Genomic DNA, 16,420 nt, shown 5'->3' on the forward strand with positions numbered 1-16,420 from the left:
ACCACACATCTATTTGCTCTCCACGTTCCAAAATTATGTTGCTGTTGTTTCCACTCCCTTTCTCTGCTTCCCTGTGGATAAATGAATTCTAAAAAAGATCCATTTGGTGTCATTTTAGTGGGATTTCAGAAGGGAGCAAAAGAAGATGCATATATTTTATCTACTGATTTTACCCAGAAATCCTCTTTCATTTCCCTTAGTAAGAATGAAATGCAAACTAAACACTGAAAGATTTTACTGACCAATTAAACATAACTCTAGCCACCATATAACATTCCGCAGTCAACTAATTTTCTTCTTTTCATATCTTTTCTGTCAGGATTTCCTTAATCACCTCTATGGACTAGAGTCCATTTCATCTTACTAACATACACATGGACTGAAAACAGAAGTAATCCTAAGCTACATTCCTGGGAAATAAGATGACTAATGTTCTCATGGAATGGTTAGATCATTACCTGCAGTTTAATGTTCTTGCCTGCTGTACAACTAAAGTAGATGTGATTTCACCATCGAGTTCTCCAAGCCTCGGGATATTACCAATGTTCGTACACAAAAGGTAACCACAAAGCACATCCCTGTGTCAAAAAAGTATGAAGTATTTACTTTACTTCTTTCTCCAAAGACATAACAAATCCTGTAAAGTTAGAACAATAACCTTATCTAATTTTAGCATTTGTTTTTTTATCAACTATACTATTTCCTCAAATTATAAGCAAAATAAAATGAGCTCAAATTAGTTTACCCCTGCTTTAAAAAGTGTCTTCTCTGAAACTCTTGTTGGTGCACCAAAATCCCAACTGTGTTCTAGCCTTTCCTTTATTGTCCATTTAGTATTTATCTAAAGGAAATTACCCATGAAATAGACTTTTTTTATATCCAAATCTCTTTCCCCATAACACATCACTGGATATACTAAAACATTTATAAAAATATTTGACAAGTGAATGAATGATCTTTGGATGAGTATTCTTTTAGAATACAGTGCTTTCTTCAACCTGTGGCACCAGAATTAAAGAAGAGTTTATACGTTTCATATACTTTGTAGATTCTCAACAACATAGGCTCATGATCCCTTTTTCAATGTATGTCACTACTCCCCCAGCTATCACATACAATTCTAGTTTAACTTGTAAAATATTTTCATTTGTGCTAAATACTATCTTACTTATTCTCTATATTTAACACATTTTAATTGTTAATATAATAATGATAAACACATGTTCTAATAAATATCTTACAAAGACTGATTAGCAGGCCAGCAAGACTATATATGGAAATATTAGGCTTTATCAGATAGAAAAAGAGAAAAATTAAGACTTGTATCTATCATCAACATAGAAAAATGTGTATTATTTCATTCTTGAAAAATATTTTTTATAAGTTATATCATTTTATTATAGCTATCATAAATGAATACGCTTTCTTAACACAGAAGAGATATGCATTGAACATTTTTTTGTTGGAGTTTACTAAATACTTTAGGATATATAAAAAAATTAGACATGATTTTTATCCCCAAGGAAATTATACTCTGGATGAGAAGAGAATCATATTCATTAATCAATTATAAAACATAGAGTTGGCAAAAAGGGCCATAAAAATAGTACAAAGGGCTGTGGGAGTTCAGTGGAGAATAGGGAGAGGATTTATTTCCAGAGTAAATCCAGAAATAATTTACAGAGAGAGCATTGTCCAAGCGGGGCTTTGAGGATGGCTAAATTTTTGGCTGGTAATGAAGTGAGTATAGAGGGTGCTTCCTAAGGAATCAATAGCACAAGCACAGGCGTGGAGGTAGGACAATAAAATGTATTAGAAATGGCCAGGTTTGCTAGACTTTGGAAGAGCAGAAAAATATGTAGGTTGGGGCCAAATTGAGGAAGAGGTACAGAGCCAAGCTAAGGTTCAGTTTTGTTTGTTAAGCAAGACAGTATGACATTCAGCAAAGTGGTTAAGAGGGAGTTCTAAAATCAGACTGCTGGAATTCTAATTCTGCTTCTGTTATATCCTAGTTACATGGCCTTGGTCAAATTAATTAACTGTGTCTCAGTTTTTTCCTCCATAAAACAGGGCAAACTGCCATAAAGATTAGATGATATAGCTTATGTAAAGTGTAATACAGTGCTTAACACATAGTGTGCGTTCAACAGACGTCGGGTATTATTCTTACTATTAATTAGGTATGTGGAACCAGTGAAATTTGAACAAAAAATTTTTGACATGGTCAAAAAGATTCAGGAAAAGATTATTCTGAGAGCATGCTAGAGACTGCTGGCATAGAAAACTAGTAACAGGCTTTTGTAATAGTTGAAGAGTTGATATAGGTCTTAGTTGGGGTAATACAATAGAAGTAGAAATGAAGGGATGAACTAAAGACAAAGGGTAGAGGAGTAAAAGAGAATAATGAACATGATTTGGCATTTGGACAAGGAGCCAGAGGGCAGGTGGCATCAGGGATCACCCTGAGGCTTCTAAACAGAAGGACGGTGAGATATTAAGACCTTTGGCAAAAAGAGGCCTTTATAAAAGTCAGAGCCAGTTAATTCAATCTACCAGCACTGAGGACCTATTCTGTTGGCTTTAATTTTTGTGGCCTTTGAGAGGCTGACAGGTGTCTTCTAGGTGAGAAAGTCCTGAGGCAGCTACAGGCATGGCCTGAGCCTTAGGGGAGAGGTCAGAATGCGTGTTAAGATTTGGGAGCTTTCTACAAAGGCGATGCTGGAACTGTGGGAAGAGAGGAGATGAAGAGAATGCTTTACAGGATGCAGAACACAGGAAAGTCCTGGTCACTCAAAAAGTAGTGCCTGCAACTGAGGTATAAACTCTAGCTAATTGGGCTTCCCTGGTGGCGCAGCGGTTGAGAGTCCGCCTGCCGATGCAGGGGACACGAGTTCGTGCCCCAGTCCGGGAAGATCCCACATGCCGCAGAGCGCCTGGGCCCGTGAGCCATGGCCGCTGAGCCTGTGCGTCTGGAGCCTGTGCTCCGCAAGGGGAGAGGCCACAACAGTGAGAGGCCCGTGTAACAAAAAAAAACCAAAAAACAAACTCTAGCTTATTTCTCCATCTCACCGTTTGTTGCACTGTATCCATGTGTCTTTGTCTCTCCCACAGTTACCCTTCTCGGTGCCTTCAATATTCAGTTTCTCATAGCAGTATTTGTCTGATGCTGTCACCTCTGAAGCAGAATAGAGTTTTCTATCAGTGAGAGATACACCACATGAGTTGTTCAACATGTTTGCAGTAAGAGGAAAACACCCACGAAGGACTCTCCTTCACTACAATGTTATCAATTCCAAAAATTGTAGCTATGGTTCACAAGAGTTCCCTATACCAAAAGCATCCATCACTCAGGTACATTTTTCACAACTGCTCCTCTGAAACTTGGAAAACAAATCTATTTAGATCTTTGATAGGACTCAGGCTATAGGTTCTAAGAAAAACACTCCTCAGAATTTGGCCAATAATTAGGGAAAGATGCTACCAAATGTTTCATTGAATAAATACTCAATGCTTTAATCTCAGTGCCAAATATAAAGCACAAATTTCTCACTCAGCAACTTTTATGAATCATAAAGACAATTTTATTAAACGAGTGATGTACTATAATTAAAGATTCAAGAAACAGCAGTATTTCCACCTTATTAATTTTAACAGCTATCGAAAAATGTTACTCTACTTTTAAACAAACTTGAATTCCAGTTAAATCTGAAAGTCAAATAACATTTTTAAGTCGTCAGCATCTTTGTCAGGATTATTTTTGCTAAAGCCAAGGTTGATAGATGGAGCTATCCAAGAGTTAGATCAAAACAACTTTTGCACTAATCAAAGATGATTGTTGGTATGTATATATAGATATATTTTAAACTAATTATATTGGTAGTTTCTTTTCCTACTTCTTGCTGTCAGCCACTAATTTTTCTTAAGGGGAAGAAGCAAAAACCATATTTCTTTGTCCAGAGCATAAACCTACATAACTAAATTTTTCTCCCATCCCCATGTTTCTCTAGTTGTTCCAAAGACAGCATACACTTCCCCTCCCAAAAGGATTATAGCCACTGTTTGTGACAATTAAGGATTATCATTATATTTATAGCTTGCTTTCTAATACAAATCATCTTTTGGAAGAGTTTAAAACAAAAACTGCTTTCAAAAGGGCGAGTAATACTTCTGGAAAATATATCATATTTAAATATACATTCAAGTTAAATATGTTTTAGATTTAAATGTCATATGTTTCCCTCTGAAAATCTGATGAATTTTGAAAGAAATAACATTAAAATATCTTTATGATATGGCAGAAATACCTCAGCAGAAATTCACCTATAACAAGGAAAACCAGCTGGAGTTTAAGAAAGAGTTAAGGAAGAAAAAGCAATTCTAGCTAAAATGCTACAGTTCTTATCCAAGGGTGCCCTATCCAGGGTCCATGTCCATTCCATGTGGTTGATGGGTTTTGCCTAAGGATACTAAAGACAGCATAAGAGGAGTTAAAATCCAGGTTTGCTCTATTCTCCAAGCTGCATGCACTAGAGTGGACTTTACCTGCCTGGCAGCAAAGATACTTTCTGTCCAAAGACACTGCCAGCTAGCCAAGAGGTATGGAGCTGTATCTTCTCAAAGAAGGTGCTTTTCTCTAATTTCCACAAAAGTGCCTCTGCTAAGACCTGCAGTGGCTTTGAAAATTCCCTAGTCATAAAGTAGTTGAAAAATTATTTCCAGCTCACATGTCTTTGGGCCAGATACCATACTTTGAAAAGGATCAAGCCATACTATTTACTCACTTTGCCCCCAGATGTATTTGCATTGTCTATCCCTGGTTTTACATCTTCCTCCAAAGCAAATTCCCTAAAATGGAAAAGCATACCCATTAGAGACACAATATCCCCTTCTGTCAGATAACTGAAAAAGTAAATATGACTAGGAAAACTAGTAGATGAGTATTATAAAGGCCTTTTATCTTCAGAGTTGATTACAAAACATTTAATATGATCTTCCTACTTTGATAAGACTTCAGTATTTCTTTCATGCTGGTACACATGAAACATTTAGGTAAAGATGAAGTAACATACCTGGACACCATCACATGAATAACCATCCATCTTATGAATATTGGGGGCACACTAGGAAAAGAAAACAGAAGTATGAACCAAATGCACAGCAAAATATCAAGATGAGCTAATCCCTTTATAAATATTTTCATTTTAAAAATAAAGTCTGATAATATAGGATAGTCTCCCAAACCATGTGAAAATAAAAACAAACAAGATCAAGAGAAATCAAAAGGAAATGCAACAATTGGTGCACTTTCCCCTAAAAATATGGATCTACCAGAGGCAAAAGTAGTTGATTTGTAAATCCTTATTTACAAATAAAAAGAACTGACAGCAATGACTCAGCTAACTTACACAGACACACTATTCCTCAGAGCAAGAAAAACAAGAGCACAAGACAAAAGCAAGGAAGATGACAACAGATGGAGCAATAGGTATGGTTTCCTCTTTTTCACCATGAGAAGTAACATCGCCCTTACACTTAAAATGACTCTCAAGCAAAGGTTCACCCTGGACATGTTAGAAAAAGACATGCTTTATAGCCCACCCACCCCCTTTTCTTTCCTTGTAGCAATTGCAGAAAAGACTGCAAAGCATTCTTATGTGGATAGAAAGAGAGTGTAATTTTTTAATTTATTATACCTCTTTTCTAGCATTATAGTAATTACATACTCATTTGAGAAAAGTTAGAAAATGTGAAAAAGTAGGAAAAATTAAAGACAAAAGTCTCTCATTTTCCTACCACCCAAAGACAACTATTTTTTATATTTTGGTACATTTTTTTCCTCTACCATTTTCTACAAAATGTGATATTTTTAAACATAAGTGTAATCAAGTTATAGATAATGTTTTATATTCTGTTTCAGCCCTTTACTTTCATCAAACAAGTTTCCTCACGTCATAATAAACTTTTTTGCAGGTATCATCTTTATAGCTGTAACACATTGCCCTGAGCTAACAAACCATATAATCAATGTACTAAAATATTTAGTTATAATTATCTCCAATTTATGCTGTTACAACCAATGGAACAAGAGCATCTTTGTACGTACATCATTTTCGGATTTAGAATTCTTTTAAAATCCCTGCTTATCACATAATCACATTTCAAAGAAGTTGCTCTAATATACTTTCATTCCCAGAGCCCATTCACTGTATCTCCATCATCACTAGGTGTTAGCTTAGAAACATAATGCTAATTAGATAGTAGGAAAGGAAAGTACTTTTACACAAAAGATCTTTAATCTCTTAGGATGACTACCTTTAAAATAAAGCATTTTTAATGGTTAAAGTAGATATACCACTACTGAATCCCTCTTCTCTAGAGAAAAAAAGATGTGGGCAGTCTTCATTTTGCATGAATTTCACTCACACTGGAGCATGAATTTCACTCACCATGGGTTTTGTTAAACAACACCAGTACCCCAAGGACAGTTCCAATTTCAGTTACCACAATAGATTAACTGTGAGTAATTGCATGAAGTACAAACTTTGCTACTAGCACTTCAGTCCACTGATCATTAGGTAAATAAGAGATGCCCATCACAGTCAATGACCCATCTAGTCACTTCTTTCAAAGTCTGTTGGTGATTGGTTGCTGAGCATCTGTTCGTTCAGTTCATGCACGGACAACAGAGAATGTAGATTGTTACCTCTCTCTCTCTGGGTGATACAATGTGACATCTTACAAAATCGAATAATTGAAAGAGGAAACTGGCCAACAAAGATGAAAGTGCACCAAAGAAATGAAAAGCGATGACATTGGAAGAGAAATTCAAGTCAAATATAAATGGTGTAATAGAAAAAAATCACTATGGGAATGGAATGTTGATACTGCTGTTTAGCAAAAAACTTCCCATTCAAAACTTCACATCTCTTGGAGATATTTCAGGACATTGAAAGCACAAAGGATAAAATGTCAAAAGCTGATACAAACTTAGAAAGGAGTGTGGCAATTCAACAAGGCATAGAAAAGATGCTCACCAAGTGTCATAAGGTTTATGACCAGGAGAAGGCAAGCACAGCTAACTACTCTTGGTAAGTTTTTTAACAAAGAAATAAAATACTATAATTTTCAGTGTTTCTGTTTTAATTTAATATGCTAAATAAATGTTACTTTATTTTTTTTGTTTCCCTATTCGTTTAAGACCAACAGTAGGAGAGTTTTTAATCATCTGACATTTTTTAATGATCGCAGAACAACTGTAACTTTTTCCATTGATTACTAGAATAACTTTACGTGGCTTCAGCTTGCATGGTCATTTGTGGTCCTGCACTAATACACAAAGTAAGGACTGCCTATATACATGTACACTGAAATCTGTGAACCCCTGACAAAGTTTATCAACTTCCCTATCTTCCCTACTGACAACTAAATGATATTAAATTCAAGAGCAGCTATTAGTGGCAAGCTGTGTCAGATAAACAAGAGTCAAGACAGGTCCCTTTTCAGAACCCAATACCCCGTGGGTCTCTCTGCCTTGGCTGACTCCTGTTTCAACCAGCTGAAGAGAAAGAGTCTTTTTGATTCCTCCTTCACTAGCTAGACAAAAAGCAAATGGCTTTTACCCTCTACTTTAAACAAAAACAAAATAGTTAAGGCACATATGTATACAGTCTTAAGTTAGTTCAACATTAAGACAAAATCACGCCGAACATCTGCTCAAGCTTTGATTACTGAAACTTCAATTCTCAAAAAAATTAACAAAAGGAGAGTGAGAGTTGACATGAAAGAGAAACATGAGTATCTGGTCCATTTCCATTTCACCTGGGGGTCAGCACACTAAACATACTCCTACTTTTCCCCCATCGGGTTTAGAGAAATTATTCGTAAATTACCTGGCTTGAATTTCCTGAGCATGTTTCACGAATATCACAATCATTTACTGCTTCACGGCATACAGTTCCCATAGGCTGAAACTAAAATGAACAAAAATCAATGTGCAAAGCTGTCAAAGGAAAAAAACTCTCACAGTATCATCTTAAAAAAAAAGAAAAATGAATATTTTTTTGGATAGGAATATCTTAAACTAGTTTAAGATGGAAATCTGTGAAAACCACAGTTACTGCATGAAATGTCAGCTTAATTGTTCTCAGGAAGAGTTTCTCACATATAAAGTAATTTGCATAGTCATCACACATAAGCCTTACAAGATCTTGTTAAAATAGGATGTGCTTGATGGTACATCTGTACCAGAAGGACAGTCAGTCCAAGTTCTAGTAATTCTTCCTTCCAAATAGCTTTTGGATTTACACTTTACCCTTCATTCTTACTGGCACCTTTATCATATTTTTCTTTTTTACCTCATAAGCCAAGAATTTGGAAGTTACATTTTGGACTGAATTGTAAAAGTTAGATTTTCTGGCAAAGCTGTTTCCTCACATGCTTTCCTTTACCATCTTCTCTCCTACCTAATTTTTATACAGATCTATAGCCTGGTCTTTTATTCCTTTTTTAATGTTTTATTATTTGTATTTGTGTATGAGAGTTTTTTTGTCTGTTTTCAACTCAAGTATTTTTTGTAAGTGTGGAAGTTGTACAACTAAATTTTATGCTTGTTGGATTCATAAATTGCAAGAGTATTCATTATAACAAAACAAAGAGATCTATAAAATTATCATCCTTCTCCTTCCCTCTTTAATCCTACTCTCTTTCCTGCTCCAAAATATTACTATTTGGGGAGGGATCCTCCCATTCTTTTACCTCTGTTCACACAAACATACACAGTATTCGGGACCCTTCCCCACCCATCCATCACATACAACTTGCATCTTCTCTCCCTTGTTCACGACCCTCTAGGCATTTGAGTTTCCTGCTGTCCGTAGAACATGAGCAGCACACTGCCAACTGCAATCAGGAGTTCAACAGATATTTTTCAGAAGATCAGAACAAAACTTGTGTTCATTCATTCATTCACCAAGTGTTTGCTAGGCACTTAAAATGTGCTAGGGACTCTCTAGCCACTGGAGACTCAGTGGAGAAGAAAACACAAGAATCCTGCTGGCAAGGAACTTACATTTCAGTGGGAGTACATAAGCCATAAAAATAAGTTATAAGTTAATTTCATATACTCTCGTTCTCTTCCTCCTTGGGATTGGTGCAAGCTACAATTCTAGAACTTCTGAGGTAGAAGTATGAGCAGATTTAAGGTAGAGTTTATGTGAGAGTGTAAGTGTTCAAGAACTGTCAGGAAAGTTCTGAAAGAAAGCATAGTAAAGGAGAACTTGTTCTAAGTGCTGAGATAAAGCAGTAAATAAATCAACCCAAATCCCTGCCCTCTTGGAATTTACATACAAATAAAAGGAGAAAAAGAGTTAAGAAGTAAATAACCAATGAGTCCCCAAATTATGGCTTGAGGACAAACTTTGGTTGGCTACCTGTTTTTATACATAAAGTTTTATTGGAACACTGCCACACCCATTTACTTCTGTATTTTCAATGGCTGCTTTCAAAGAAAGAGTTGAGTAACTGAAACAGAGACCTTATAACCCACAAAGCCTAAACTATTTGCTATCTGGCCCTTTACAGAAAGTGTTTGCCAACTCTGACTTACAGATATATTATTATAAATACATACAGAAGAAAACAGAGATACATATGATTTCTCATCTTGTTCTTCCATTCCCTCCTTTCCATTCACTCTTCTGCCTGACTCCTTTAGGGATGAGAGTCGGGGTGTGGGGTAGAGAAAGTGGCAGAAGAGATCTTACTTGACTGGTAAAGTTGTAACTTATATTCTGGGATAGTTAACCCTGCCATTTTATTGTATATTTTAATTTTATTATTTTGTACTTGTTCCTTTCAATGATTATATCACAAAGAGTCTAACTGTAGAAATCCAAGAAAAAATGGCATAATTAAATGCATTTTACAGACGGGCAGACTTAAAACACTGAGAATTAAAATAAATGATTGGGGATCCCTGGAAAGCAGCTGGAGAAACTGAGAGAATAAACAGTTGAGGTAGCCAAAATGAAAGAATGTCTGTTTAACATTTGGTTTAATCTTCCTTTTTCAGAGAGTGCTTTCAGAGACCTCTGCCTGTGCTTTGCTTCTCTTAAAACGCTGCCAGAGACACAGTGGTAAAGTGGAAACAACAGAAATTGCTGCCAGCAAATCTGAGATGTAACTGCACATTTATTCCTTACTAGCTGAGTGACCCTATGCAGGTTATTTCACTTCCTTGAGACTGGCATTGCTCATTGGAAAAATCTGGATAATAATGCCCATCCCAAAAGTGTAGCTATGAGCATTATCTAAGACAGCAGTCTCAACAAGAGGGCACCTGGCAATGTCTGAAGACATTGTGGTGTCATGACTTGGAGGGATGCTGCTGGCAACTAGTAGGTAGAAGTCGGGGATGTTGCTAAATATCCTACAAGACGTAAGACACACCCTCACAATAAAGAATTATCTGGCCAAAAATGTCAACAGTGCCAGGGTTACGAAACCTGGATATAGGATGACATAATTTGAAAGTGCTTAGTACAGTTTCTGGCACAAAATAGGGTATTTAATATGATAGGTTCATATTTCACCCTCTCTTAACTCATTAAAGTTAGTCAATCAGCAAATAATCAGTAAGAGAGTGCTATGCATATTTATTCATTCATTCAACAATTATTTACTGAAGACCTGTACCAATTACAGTGTAAGTGCCTGGCTCTGCCTCCATAAAATGTACAGACCTGAGGGAAAGGAAGATATTGAACCTCAGAAATAATGTAGAATATTGCACCAGATTTTATATGAGAAGAGAAAAAAGATAGATTTCTTTGAGCAAGGTAAGCCCCAAGTAACTGTAGTCTTGATGTAGAGGCTTAAATATTTGGGGGCAGGTATAGGATACTGTTGGGAGGATGAAAACAGACAAGGTGTATAACGATGCATTAAACTCTCATGCACAACACAAGAAAGGTGTTTTAATGTCTAAAGGGATTTCTTTTGTTCCCTCAACAGCTAATGTAAGAGATATACCAAGCTGAGCACCAAGAAGGGAAGGATCTGTTGAATATCCACTTGGCTTTACAATAAAGGAAACACATCATTCAAAAAATAGTTTCATTTAAATTATATTACATTTTATTTTTATTACTGTTATTACATACATATGATAGCACATTAAATGGTTTCATTTAAAGTGCATGCTCCTCAGAGAGGCAGTAGAGAGAGGACAAACTCTGGGGATTACAAACATTCAGGCCCTAGCTCCTAACTTGGTATAAGACCCAGGGAAAACTACTTAATCACTACAAGCCTCTGTGTTCTCATCTGTTAGATGGGAATAAAAATAGTAATTACTCCTGACAAAGTTTGTGAGGCTCCTGTAAGCACCTGGCACTTAATCACTCAACAAATGTTAGGTCTTACTATTGTTATTTGGTTATATTTACCTAGCCTTAACAATTTAATCAAATATATCCTCCTTTCTTTCAGCTGGTTATTAATCAACATTTACTTACCTTGCACTTTTTACAACAAAGACCATCACTGCACTGGGAGTCTTGAGTTAAGGTGCATTTCTTACAACATTCTGCTCCTTCAAGGACACATTCCTAAGGAATATAAACATTTGCAAAACGTCAGAGAATGGTGTCATTTTCCTGAAAGTACCAGGATATTTTCTAAAACAAATGTACAGCCTCACAGTAAGCATCTTTCTTCCACAAATCTTATGAAATTTCTAGGCATAACACTTGCTCTTCATGTTTCACTGTGTGAACCTGGAATAACCCCGAACAACCTAAAGAAATCATCCCAACATCCAGAGACTTACTGCCGGGGTCCCACAGTCACACTCCTCTCCAGTTTCAATGAAGCCATTGCCACATTCAGGAGGATCAAGAAGCTGTGGAATGAAAACCAAAAAGGGCACTAAAATGCAGAAAAATCAACACCAAAGACCTTACGAGAGACCACAAGTGCCACACCTACACTTCTGGCCTATCTGTCAGTCATTCCAAAATATATTTTTATTTTCCTAAACTGCAAAGTATGACTTCAGAATTTTAGAACTGGAAACTTTAGAACATAGTGTCTAATATTGTTTCCATTTCATATTTAATCATATTTTCATATATAACATACCTATCAAGCAGGGTCTGATAAGTGTCATCAAAATAAAAGATGATCTAGGCATTGTCTAAAACCAAGCCAGATGGACTCCTGAAATTTCATTTCAAACAGGATGCAAGGGATTTGGAGTCAGACATCTGGATTCAAATTGTGGCTCAGCTACTTATCTTGGGCAAATGGCTTGCCATCTCAGAGCCCAAGTGTTTTCGTATTTAAGACAGGAATAATAATAATATTAGCTTCCCATCTACTTAATGAATTGTTATGAGGATCAAGTTCAATTACCTGTGAAAAGCCCTTTATTAACTATCATTTCCTTGTGAAACGGGAAGTTTTTTCATGGACAATAAGGAAAACATCACAAAAATTAATAAATCCACTGATATATTTAATATAAAATACAACTCTTCCTATTAAGATAGCTCTGCAGAGAACAGCAATAATAATTTGCTCCAGAGATGGAAGCAGTTTTTGGCCTGTACAAGAGTATATTTTGCGACTTTTATATTTTTTTAACTTTCTGCTGATTTTATTATCTTTTGAGTATAATTTATCTTATGGTGATAGGTAAAATTAATAAATAGTAAATAGTTGCTATGTTCCAGATATATAATATTCATTCAAAAGTTAATACAAGTTTACATATTATAGAATGGAAGTGAGTACACACCCACATTCATGCACGCACACACACACACACTTTCTTAACCAACTAGAAGGAAAAAACAAGCAAACAAACAAACAAAAAAAATCAAGAAAGCAACAACAACAGCAAAAGTCCCCACCTAATTTCAAATACTCTCTCCTCTCCTACAAAAGAATCAACTCATCTCTAGATTTCATTTTCAGTTGAAAGGATCATAATGAATGAGGCAGCTTTGAAAGCCAAAACTAAAACTCTCCAGATGAAAAAACACAGTTATTCTCTTACTCTGGGCTCAGAATAATCAATTAGTTTGGTTAAAAGACCTGAATTGTTTTTCATTTACAGAAGCAGGAATTCAGTTCCAACATCCCTTCTGAAGCTTTTGGAGAGAGTCTTAAAATCGTCAATTTGCTTTTCAGTGCAGTATGAAATTTCCTAAATTTCACTGGAGTGAACAGAGAATGAAACCAGGTAAATGATTACAAAGGCAATGCCACGTATCACTGTGATGTAGGGAAGCACTTCATAGTCCACATAATTACCAAGGACAAAACACTTCTTTAACATGGGAAGTCTTCCAAATGTATGATGAAGACCTGCTTTCTAGTCAGTAACCAGAGGATGCTCTACAAGCTATAAAAGCCTCTGACAAAGTCTCAGTACAGACCTTCTCCTTTTTAGCAGACTCAGTTTTTATATTGAGAAGTATTGTAATTTTGATCGTACTGCTCATTCTGAAAGGCAGTGGTGGGGAGTAAAGAGGGGAGACAGGCCTCCTTTTCTACCAGTATGAATTGTGATTTGGTATCCAAAGGCAAGGGAGGGGGAATGTATCAAGAACATGAAAAAGAAAGGCAAAGTGAAACCATTTTTGTAAGCTAACCCTGAATCCTCATTTGGCCATATAAAAAGAAAATGGACATTTTTCAGAAAGCAAAACTAATTTCTACCTGCTTTTTATTCCCATCAGAATAACCCCAAATGCCCAAGATTAATTCAACTTAGAAATGCAGATATTTAGTGTATCTAGAATGTGTATATATAAGCTAGTTGAAAAGCTTTCTTTTATAAGACACAATGAATGAAAATTTGTGTTTACAATACTTTAGAAAATTAATAACTAATAACTCTGATCACACTTATTACCTTAGAAGGTTTGTTGAAAAGGCAGGCACCACCTCCACTATTCAGGAAGTCATGATATTCTTCAATACTACACTGGGTGAACTTTTTAGGAAGATAATAGCTATAAAAGAGAAGAAAAGCAATAGCTGGGTACAATTTTAGTCTCCCTTGTTTGTAGATTAGTCTTGAAACTGAACATTGTACATTATTCCTAAAAAATAAAAGAATAAATAAGTAATAAATTCCACTCATGTATAACATTTACATTCAATCCGTAAGAGTTTATTCAATAAGCACATTTCTAAATTCTTCATTAGGTGGCTAATAGTAACTACGGTTTGCTCATTATCTGCATATCCATTCAAAGGAAACACACCTATAGTACCTGTAATTTCCATCAAAGAGAATTAGAAATAATTTATTTCACAATGAGTCTTTCCTAAATATTAAACCTGGGCTGGAACCCAAACTGCAGGGCATTCTGCAAAATAACTGACCTATAATCTCCGAACATGTCAAAGTCATGACAGTCAAAGAAAGACTGAGGAATTGTTCCAGATTGAAGAGACCAAAAACTGACTGTGATGCCTGATTCTGAAGCATTTGCTAAAATAACATTGAAGAAACACAGGGCTCATCTTGAATGAGGGATAAGAATTAGATGATTTTCTTGGTTGTATTGTGGTCCTATAGGAAGATGCCTTTGTTTGCAGAAAGGCACATAAAGTTAGGTATTTGGAGGTGATAGGCACCATGTAAAAACTTACAATTCAGAGACAAAAAGGTTCTTTGTAACTATTCTTCTAACTCTTCAAGTTTCAGACTGTTTCAAAATACAAAAAAAAAAAATTATACCCCCCCAAAATAATCAAGGGTCAATAGAAAAAAAGAAACCTCACGATAGAGCAATTTGTAACTATGCATTAAGAATCTTCAGAACGTGGAATATCCTTAAATCTAGTAATTTTACTTTCAGAAATTTTTCTTGAGGAGTTGATTTGCTATGTGTGCAGAGATGTCTGAATAAAGATATTTATGGTGGCACAATTTATAGTAGTAAATAACATGAAAATAATCTAAATGTTCAACAGTAGAAAACTGTTAACTAAACTGTTATATATTAATAAAATAGAATACCATGTACTTATTAATAATCATGGTAGTGTTAAAGAATGAAGACTCAGAAAAATGCTGACTATATAATGTTAAATAAAAAATGAATAAACAGTTATATCCAACATAATCCAAATTTTATAAAACAGTAAACATGTAAAGAGAAAAAATACAAAGCTACTGGATTTATTTTATTTTATTTTTTACCCATGCCACGCGGCATGCAGGATCTTAGTTCCTGACCAGGGATCGAACCCATGCCCCGTACAGTGGGAGCGTGGAGTCCTAACCACTGGACCACTAGCGAAGTCCCAAAACTGCTAGATTTAAGCAGCAGTATTTTAACATCAACCACAGTTATCACCCAATGGTGAGAAAAGAGGTGACACAAATTTTATTTTCTGTATTTTTCAAAAATTATTTTACATTGAGCTTTTTATAAAAGTGAAAACACAATTAAGATAAGAATGGATACTTTTTATAAAAGTCTCTCCCACTAGCCTGTCCGTTTATATGCCTACTTCTTCCTAGCATAACGATTAATGCTTAAGTGAACTAACTAATGGAATTTACGATTATTTACCCTAAACTCATTTACCAAGTATTTCATGCCAAACTCTCCAAATAAAGTTGTCTTGGGTTTAAACTGTCGAACTACTTTACTTCCTTCGCTTCATTTTCCTAATAAGTCATAAACTTTATTATTTAAAAATTTTCTTACATATATTACTTCCTTTTTGCTTTTCAGTGCCTACACTTCAGCCAATGTTTTTATCGCCTTATCTATAATCCATTGTATATATCCCTGTCAGGATTATGGAATTTAAACAGGAATTTCTTCAAGTTCCCTCTTTATTCTACTGGTCAAAATCGGAGGTGGTTCTCTACTGCTAAAGAAGAAAGTCACTGATTTTCAGTGTTGGACCCTTAGAAGTCAAAGTCTAGTTCAGCCCCTGCCCTGCAAAGTCACCATCAGGGGGTTCAGGTTAGCCCAGCCTCCTGCCCACTGCACAGCTGGGAGCTCAGTCTGCTCTCCAGTAGTGACAAGAAACTCTTCCCAGATAGGGAGGCTCTTTTTACACATGAAGAGTTGAAATCTGTACATTGCGCTTACCTTCCCTATGCCACATCTGACTTCCTATAACTGCTGCACACAGTCTTGTATTGTTAAGTATATCAAATGAGACTAATTCTTTACCATACCATGGCCCTTCCAATACCTGAAAGCAGATACCATTTCTCTCCCTAAGCTTGGCCCCAAAGCTTCTTTTTCGCAGGGTAATAAATCTATTCAATGCATTCTTACATTTTTAATTCTTATACCTTTAAATAGGACCGACAGTCTTCATTTCAACGATGCTTTCCAACATTTAACAATACAGAGGAACTTCAGAAAGTAGAAATGGGAGG

General features: G+C 35.7%; 1 protein-coding gene across 1 annotated transcript in view; it reads right to left on the reverse strand.

Moving 5' to 3' along the window:
- ADAM22 (ADAM metallopeptidase domain 22) overlaps positions 1-16,420 on the reverse strand; it is a gene marked incomplete at its 5' end in the record, with an annotated part of 228,826 nt that overhangs the window by 37,884 nt on the left and 174,522 nt on the right. The window contains 8 exon segments of the mRNA XM_079711160.1: positions 459-578; positions 3,070-3,175; positions 4,782-4,845; positions 5,070-5,120; positions 7,890-7,970; positions 11,514-11,606; positions 11,828-11,899; positions 13,919-14,018. Of these exon segments, the coding sequence (XP_079567286.1) occupies positions 459-578; positions 3,070-3,175; positions 4,782-4,845; positions 5,070-5,120; positions 7,890-7,970; positions 11,514-11,606; positions 11,828-11,899; positions 13,919-14,018 (687 nt within the window).

This window comes from Hyperoodon ampullatus, assembly GCF_949752795.1.
Source record: "Hyperoodon ampullatus genome assembly, chromosome: 9".
NCBI classification, from domain to species: Eukaryota; Metazoa; Chordata; class Mammalia; order Artiodactyla; family Ziphiidae; genus Hyperoodon; species Hyperoodon ampullatus.